Source organism: Fringilla coelebs, assembly GCF_963513975.1.
Source record: "Fringilla coelebs genome assembly, chromosome: 8".
NCBI lineage: Eukaryota > Metazoa > Chordata > Aves > Passeriformes > Fringillidae > Fringilla > Fringilla coelebs.
The window spans coordinates 11,914,074-11,923,238 of record NC_140066.1 but is presented as its reverse complement, the minus strand read 5'-3'; the positions used below and the strand labels follow the sequence as shown (position 1 = coordinate 11,923,238).

Sequence of the window (9,165 nt, the reverse complement as noted above, 5' to 3'; positions counted from 1 at the left end):
GAGCTTAAAAGAAGATACCTGGTAGAGAAAAAAGCAGGAAAAAAGAACCACAAGCAAGTCAGAAACTGGGATATTTAAGGGAGTTAACTAACAAAGACATTCAAATCAGCAGACAGGAGGCTCATATAGCTTTCAGGTGTGTGGGTTCTGGCAAAGGACTTGCAGCCCTTATGACTTTCAGGTGTGTGGGTCCCATGGAAGGAATCACACTGAAGACTGCATTTCTTAAGACACCCTTACTACCACTCAACAACCTGTGACATTCCCTGTGCAGCAGCTGTAGGCAGCAGTGAAGCAGCACAAGGAAGATCCCTGAGCAAAATAAAAAATCCCTCTCCAGGTTACAAACAGCCTCACACCTATCTTCAGCCAGCAGCTGAAGGGAGTAATAGCAGCCAAGGCTGCCCCAGGAAAGGTGAGAATATCAAAGAGCCTGATGGGCTCTGCAGCACAGCCCACAGCAGCAGAGCCAGAGGTCAGAGCAGATCAACACACACAAAATGAAGCAGCTGCTCTGTAGAAAACAGACACAGAGCACAGCCCAGTTGGGGGAATGGGTGGTGGGCAGCACTCCAGCTCCAGCCACCCTCCTGCCACAGCTATGTGGCTTCTCTGGTAAGAAGAGAGCAGTGAGAGAGTGCTCCAGGCTCTGAGCTGCATCCTCTGAACTTTTTCTGTGCTTGTAAGAGTTGAGATTAATGCAGCTAGAACATGACACAGCAGCCAAGGAGATCTCCATCAGGACTCTGCTGATGGATAGCTCGGTTTCACTAAGGGTATCATGACCTGAATCCACCAAGATTTGTTACTAGACATACACTGGTAACACACCCTCTCCTTACAAACCACAGGAAAAAAAAAATTGATGGCAATTTTAACAGTCATATACACAATTGCTGGAAATTATTCAAATTTTCTACTCTCCTTAGACATAAATACTCTCTCAACCCAGTTTCCATCTTCACCTTTACATAAAGGTCAGGATTTAGTAACAAAACCCAGTAAAGCACATGCTTGGACAAACCTGAGACCTCCTCTGGTGAGTTGCAGTCCCAATTCCCACAGCAAAGGCAGCACTGCAGCTCCTCAGGAAACCTCCTCACTACTGGCACAAGGGTCTGGGGAGAAAAAAAAACCTCTTCGGTCCCTGGCACCTCAATTATTCACCCACTGTGCAGCTCTCAGGTGTGTGGGGCCAGGAAGGGGACTGGCCATCCTGATGGCTCTCAGGTGTGTGGGGCCAGGATGGGACTGGCCATGCTGATGGCTCTCAGGTGTGTGGGGCCAGGATGGGACTGGCCATGCTGATGGCTCTCAGGTGTGTGGGGCCAGGATGGGACTGGCCATGCTGATGGCTCTCAGGTGTGTGGGTCCTGTGGCTGGAATTGCCCTGAACGCTGCATTCCCTAGGGCACACCTGTTAGCACTTAACAGAATCAGCACCAATTAACTCCTTCCTAAGCACCCTGCTCTTTCTAAAGCCTTATACCTGGAAAAAGATAAAATATGCATTCTGAGGGCAGTTCGATTTCCTGTTCTCCTTTCCATCATATACTTTTGTTTTCAGCTTTAGCTTTGCTGCATGTCAGTGTAGTAATAATTTTGTGTAATGATGCTCTGAGTGGGAGAGGAGAGCCTTAAAAATCCAAATTTTAAAGATAAAGGCTTAGCCAAGGGTTGGGAACAGTGCTTTAGGGTGGACAGGCTGTCTACACCAGCCTCAACAGCTGCAGCTGAGCCAAGGGGGAAGGCAGGCTGGTGCTCTATAGAGGCTCCTGAGGGCACACAGAGGGAGAGAAAGAGCAGGGGCTCTTCTGGGGTCTGCAGCCCAGGAAATGGGTTTGTTTTTTTGGCTGAGAAAGGAATGGGCCAAAGAGGCTGGCACCCCAATGCTGGCTGACACAACCACATCCATTCAGTCATAATTCCTATTTGCAAGTATATAACGCAGCACACTTTTTGCTTTACAGCTCCAGACTGCTGACATGGAGGAAATCACGGTGGAAACAATCCTGGCCCCGTGGGAAATCCTGCTGGTGATTTTGGCTGCAGTGCTGGTGATGAGTTCCCTGATGCTGCTGCCCCCGGCTGCGGTGGTGGTCTGGAGGATGAGGCGCGCGCCGCAGATCTCGCTGCAGGGCTCCGTGTGAGCCAGCCCTGCTCCCACACTGCCCTGGCAGGATGGCTGCACTGAGAACATCTCTCAGGGCCACCCTCACTACCTGTGTCCACACCCCAGGGCAGTGGGTCTGCAGGCTGCTGCTGCTGAGTTCCTGTGAGAAGAGAAGGTGTGTGGTTGTGTGGCCATGAGCTGCAGCTCCCCACATTTAGCCATCAGTGTTTTGGCTGGGTAGTTACTGCTGTTGGCTCAGCTCCTGCACTGAGTTCTTCTCTTGTGTTACAGTGGACTGAAAGAGAAGGACAATGCAGCACTGTACTCCCTTAATTAATATCAGGAAAGCCTCCCTCTCTATAGTTACACTGTAAATATTACCAAAGCCTTTTTAGCTGACTGACACTTCTGCAGGTGGATTTATCCAAAGCATGCAGGATACTCTGGGGAGGGAGTGGTTTAGTCTGCTTGTATTGCAAAACCTAAGAAATAAATAAAATTTCAGAGAATGTTTCAAGAAGTAAGCCTCCCCTGCTTCTGTTGTTTGATCTGGAAACTTAATGGTTTAGAATGTTCTTGAATTCTCTCCTTCTGTATGAATTTTCCTCTCTCCTCAACCCCCTAGTGCCAGAACCAACCCCATCATGGGACTAGAGCAGGAGCACAAGGAATGGTCCAATGCTCAGACAGGCCAGACACCAACAAGAAATGAATGCAAGCACACAGTAACCATTTACATGAATGAAATAATGCAAATGTACTCTGGGAAATAACATGATTAAGTTTACTTTAGTTTTTGACTGTGTCATATTGGCTTATTGAGTCAACTCCCTACCGTATGTATAAATAAGAACTCAGGTGGTGGGAATAGAACAACATTTCTTCTCTGCAAGTTTTTGAAAAACATCCCAGCTTAATGTAAGGTTCATAACAGATTATAATTAAACCTTTCCAGCCTAATTCTTCCACACTGTGTGACACTCACTGCGAGGATTTCTGACCCACAAAGGAAACAGTCGCTGCTAGTTTATGGGTTTGGCTTCCTCGTGAAATAAAATATGAGTGACTTTTCTTTTGTTGGTTGGTTTGGAAAGTCACTAGAATAGATTAACTAAATTGAGAGGAAAAAATGGGGTTTGGCACCAGTGGAAAAATTATACTGAAAAGTACTCCAGATATTTCACATGAGCATTGGTTGATAATGATTTGGCTGGAAAGACTTAAAAGCATTATAATTTCATTTGACAGGGATCATTTGTTTGCCATAAATAAATAAATAAATAAAACCCAAAATTCAGTGATTCAAAACTCATTGTTTTTCTTTAAGATTACAGCACTTTTATCTCCAACACAATGACTTAATTTATTGTCACATGGTTTATAAGCAGCCAAAGCAGCCAGCTCATTCCTTTTCTGGTGTAATTATCTGTTCCACTCATTATCATATGACTGTCTGCTTCTGGGCTCTAAAGCAGCTGGGGTTATTTATAGGGTTTTTTGCTTGTAATGACTCGATTCTGAGCCTGAAAAATAAGTATGTAAATATATATATTTGAATCATTTGTCTGATTAATGAGGTAAAGGTCAATTTTACATCATGTACCACAAAACTATGCAGTCTATGTCTGAGAGATCAACAGAAATAGGGAAAGGGTAAAAAAGTAAAAGGAAACACAAACAGATGAGTCTGTCTTCAGATCCGCAGCTTCATTGTTTGCTCAACAGAAGAAAATTAAAATATTACCTCAAGCACAGATTCCACTGAACACCAAGCAAGCAGTAACTAAATTTCTTGTTTATATTTCACAATCATTCACATACACTTTGTTTGGTAGCTACAGCTCCACAAATAAGCTGGGTCACCAGTGATAAGTTGCCTTTGACCCTCACTTTCACTTAGTGCCAGGTGGACAATGGACAGATTTTCTGCTGCTGTCCCAAGCCCCAGTCAAGCAAGCAAGTGAATAAAATATTATACCCCTACAGCCAGGAACTCTTGTCACCTTACACAGCTTTAATGGTCATCAGAGCAATAATAGTGACTAACTGGCAGCTGTAAAAGCGAGTGGAGGTACAGCCCCTTCTCAGCAAAGGGGACCCCTGACACAGGACAATTTCTGACAACCATCAGTGTTATCACTATCTGCACAGATCCTCAAGAAGTTAAGCCAATAGGAAGGTGTCCATTAAAAAACTGTTTTAAAAATCTTACTTAACTCCAGCTAGACAAATTAAAGCCATAACAGTGGTCCTCTTTCTTTAGAACCCTTGCCATGAGCTGCGGGATTAGATTTAGCCTCTATGTCTGTACCCCAAGCTGCGGTCATGACTCTGATCTCCCGACCTTGAAGGAAATAAAAGCTGTGTGTTTCCACATGCTAGCCACGATTTCACTGCTCTGCTGCTGCTGCCCGGGCGCAGGCAGGGCTGGCTGTGCCCAGGCTGCTGCTAGTGACCGCAGGTGACACAGTCAGCCCCCGGGTCCCGGCCGGAGCCGTCGATGCCGCGCTCGGCCATCTCCCGCAGGAAGATGTCCAGCTGCTCTGCCTGAGCCTCAGGGAAGGCGAGGGTGCGCACACAGGTGCTGTTGCTGGGGAAATAGGCAGATTGAGCTCCACTGATGGCCACCTCAGAGGCTGGAAAAGATCAAAGATGACAACAAACAAACAAATAAATAAGCAGCTGAATTCACTTGGCTTAGCTTTGTCCTGCTATTTGAACGTGTGCTGGCATTCCGGTTTTCTAAACTAAAGTCTCCAACTTGGAATAAAAGTGCCCAGATGATTGCTCGCTCTTATTAAGCCTTGGAAAACAACTAGCAACTGCTCTAGCAGCTAGGCACTGTTAACAGTAAAATATTTTCCATTAAGCATAGGAGAGGTAGGGTGGCCTTTTTGTGTATCTATATGCACATTTATTTTTAAATTAAGGCAATACCAACAGAGTCATACAGCCTGCTTTGGGTCACAGATTGAGCAATGGATACAATGGGAGCAGTCTTCCAGTCCCTAGGCTGCCATGAAGATGGCAGCACTGCTGGCTGGGGCCCAGCTGCTGTACATTGTGTGTACATACAGGTGTTGGCCAATTTGCTGAGATTCTTCAACCATTGTTGCAAGATAAGCAGTTTTATGTCCTATTGCAGTCTGTCCAGTGGGTCACACAACCCTTGTGCAACATGGGGTTTGTGTAATGGTGATACCAATTCACTGGGTTTTTTTTAAAACAGGTCTTTCTTCCCAGAAATATTTGCATAAATGCCACATTTGGTACCCCAAGTTGAAATAGCAGTGCCTTCACGAGAGTACTAAAGCTAATGTGTTTTCTTGCTCATCAGTTTGCCAGCTCAGCACTGGCACTCACAATGTCACACACGACAAGGCTGTCACGAAAGGAGAAACTTTTCCTTCCTCCTATTTTTTTGAACAAAAGAGAGGAAGCCCTGTGTCCCCAGGAGCAGACCTATCTGAGGAGCACTCACGGTTGCAGACTGCCAGCGCCCTTTCCCCAACGAGCTGCGTGGTCCAGGAGAACCCCGTGGCATTGCCACACTCTTCATACAGCCTGCTGCTCCTGAGGAACTGAAAGTCATAACCCTTGGGAGACAGGGGTGGGGAGAAAACAAACACTGACTTAGGCCATGCCATGGTAGCTGCAAGGGGAAGAAAGAGTCAGGGCAGGTAAACATGAACACCACAACCTCTCCCAGCCCTGAGGGATATAAAACAAAGCATAGCAAGCAGAATCAGGCTTTACCAAATAAGCAGTTGTAAAGGAAGGAATAGATGCAGCAATATATAAGGCAGCAATGTTACCTTGTTGCACATGGGTTTGCAGTACTGAGTGTTGTCAATGGTCACACACACCAGCCCCCCGTTTTTTGGGGCCACTGGGCGAGGGCATGGAGGTAGCTGCTTGCAAACTTTTGGGTGGATAAAAAGAAAAAAGAAAGCAAGAAAACTATACATCAGAGTGAAAGTGGGTATAAAAGCTTCCCCTTCCCAAGCAAATTCATTGACCTGTCTCCACCAGCTGGCATCAGCAAAGCAAGCATTTTGCTTGTTAACAATTTTTTCATCCCCCCCACTTTTTTTTTTTTTTTTTGGCCACATCCACTGAATTTTCCCCTCACTTGTCACTGTGACTACGGGGTCAGCCCAGTCACACTTCAGAGGCAGCTCACTGTGGCATTTGCATTTACAGCACTGACATTCAGTGCTATTGTGGCCAAAACGATCCAAATATTTCTTGGAAAAATATGACTAGCATGCCAGCTCCAAGACAGCACAGAGGCTGTGGCTGGAGGGCAGAGCAGACCCTGCTGGCCCTGTGATTGTGCTGCTGCTCAGCACCAGTGCTGGGGCCGCAGGGACAGCGGGACCCCCAGTTTGTGCTGCTGTGCCTCCCCAGCCCCAGTGCTCCCTGTTGCTGAGACATCTTTTATACTCTGCTCCTCCTCCCCTAAAGAAATGCAGACACTTGGTTCGTTCTGTAGTAGAACAAATTTCCTTTGTGCTTCTGCTCTGCCCCTTTGTTGAACACCCAGCAAAGGGGCTGGTCAGGAGGGGCCTCACATTGCTCCTGAACAGGGCGCAGCAGATCAAGGGTTTCTTGCAGTGTCCATGCCAGGAAATTAATTGAAGCTTTTTCACCCTTGGCAATCATTTCAGGCATGCATTGTGAAAATTTCTGTGGAGATAGGGGAGAAAAAGTCTAAGTTGAAAAGGAAAGACTTTGGAGCCTTAGAATTAACATATCTGCGAACATCTGTAAAGAAAGAAGCTTATGTATTTCTAGGTAGCTACTGCTATTTATCTCACTATACTGCTTATGTTCAAGCCACTTTATGTATCTGGAGCAGGGCCAAACTGGAAAACATATCTACAAGGACACTTTTCGGACTAGCAGCAGCAGCAGCAAAGCTGTGGTAAGTCATATGACATTAATGTTTTCCTGCTCTTGCGTGGGGCTCCCCCACCCCCAGCATGTGCTTTGTACACTGCCAAAGCTACACACGGGTTGTGCTTGCCCAGCCAGAGCAGGCAGACCCAGGAGGAGCCCACCAGCACGGGAGGTGGGTGCAGAACAGACCCTGGGTCAGCCAACCTCTTACCTTGAGACTCCCACTCACATCATCTATGGTCGCACTTTTGCATTCACTTCGATCGGCAAAAGCTCGGATTTGGGTGAAATCTAAAAGACAAGCAGTACAGGTACTTAGCTAGGTCATGGTCCCTCCTGACACATGAACAAACCCCAAATTCCACTTGTGCAGAGGAGCTGTCCTTCTATCCTGCTTTGATCCTATCCCACAGTCCTAGTACCAGCTTGCATACCTGAGGTGATCAGGGCTCAGTTCTGAATAATCTGTACAAATACGGATTTGTTGGAAACAGCAAAGTGAGCACCAGTTTGGGGCCACTCAGGGCTGGGTTCCCAAGCAGGCCCTTCATTTCACTAAGGCAGTCCTATTTAAATAATTGTTACTCATATTCAAGACCAACTTACCTGCAAAAAGAACTGCTGAACTTAGAACAAGCAGTGTTTTCCAGAGGAGGCAGGAGCCGAACATTTCTCTCTGCAGGAGACCACGGGTAATTACTTGTTGCTTGTGGTGCCCACCAGCAAAAGCCCTGCAGTCAGTCACAGAGCTGTGTGCCCGTGTGTGGCTGGCTGTTTTCCCTGTGCCTCACTCCCCAGCACTGCTGGGATCCGGGATTAGGGGGAGGCACACATGGCCCCGCTTGCTGGGAAGCCCAAGGAGAGCTTGCCAGAACAGCCTGGGAAGGGCAAGGGCATGTCCTCGCTGGGGCACTGGGGCAGACTGGCTCTGCTGCTGCCAGCTCCACGGGGAAATTTTCAGATTAACAGGTTACTGTAAACATGTTTAGTGTGTGCACATTCTTGCATGCTCTGGCTCTCTCACCACCTTCCCATCTGTCTGTGTTTGCCTCTCACACGCACACACACTTTGATAAAGCAGACATAATAATGCCTTAACTTGTGTGTTGTGCTCCAAGAGAAAGCTCAGAGCATCAGACAACAACAGATTTGAACCAATGGGTTATGGTCTGTATCCTGTAGCATCCAGAATTTTAACCTCATGTGCTTAAATCCATTTATGGGAAGAGCTGAATAGGGAGCAAAATTGCCACAAAAGTTCCACCTTTTCTACCCTACACATTTACTAGCAGATTAATCCAATTGTCCTAGGGGTGTGCCTGACCCATGTGTGAAATGCAGGGGTCAGAGTCACAGCCTTTCAGCTGACAGCCTGTCACACACCTGCACACACTGCCAAGCCTCGGGCCAGCCTCCCCTTCCTGCCAACCAGCTGGGCACACACACACACACACACACACACCCCCCTCCTCTCCAACAAACCTTTCATGGTTGTTGTTGTCACCACCTGAGCAGAACTGTTCCTTTTGTCTGTCTGCAAGTGCTTCTTTTTGCTGAGCAAGGACTTTCTATTTTTGTGTCAAGTAGTGAAACACATTTATTTATTTCTTAATTAATTATAAATTTTTAAATTTAATTTTTTATCAATTTGTTTTTATTAATTTTTCATTCACTTACTTCTGCTGGTTGTAGTGTACTGCATTATGACCTGGGGCTCCAAACAGCTTACCTTGCTGAGGCTGACACACACATATTCCATATTCCTTGGAAGATAAGCAATATGCAGCTAGGAAAGCAGTCCCTGGGAAATATTTGCCAACTCATTCTCTAAGACCCAGGTGGTCTTTAAGATATTTTCCTGCCAAAATGTACCCAAGTGGGTACCCAACAAGGCCCACCGACTAATGTGGTAAGTCCGTGGGAGATCAGAAACTACACAAAAACCTGTTTATCTCAACTTACACAGAGACATTAGCATAATTAATAAAAGTGGAGAGACCTCTGGCTTGACTAGATAGAAATTGTGTCTGGGACATACTTGAAAGGAATAAATGGCAGCTTTTTCTTTAATGTTCATCACAGGCACTTTCTTTCCAGCACCACGTCTGTTCGGGAGGCGCTCTATGCAGACATTTATTTAGGAGATAAAC

General features: G+C 46.3%; 1 protein-coding gene across 1 annotated transcript; it reads right to left on the bottom strand.

Moving 5' to 3' along the window:
* Positions 1-2,874: 2,874 nt before the first annotated feature.
* On the bottom strand, positions 2,875-7,833 carry LOC311156634 (uncharacterized protein). The gene is made up of 6 exons (XM_084210708.1): positions 7,622-7,833; positions 7,227-7,306; positions 6,688-6,802; positions 5,929-6,035; positions 5,595-5,709; positions 2,875-4,749 (listed from the first exon to the last, which is right to left on the bottom strand). Exons 1-6 carry the CDS (start codon positions 7,683-7,685, stop codon positions 4,562-4,564), a joined length of 669 nt encoding a protein of 222 aa, XP_084066834.1. The 5' UTR covers positions 7,686-7,833; the 3' UTR covers positions 2,875-4,561.
* Between the last annotated feature and the right edge of the window lie 1,332 nt (positions 7,834-9,165).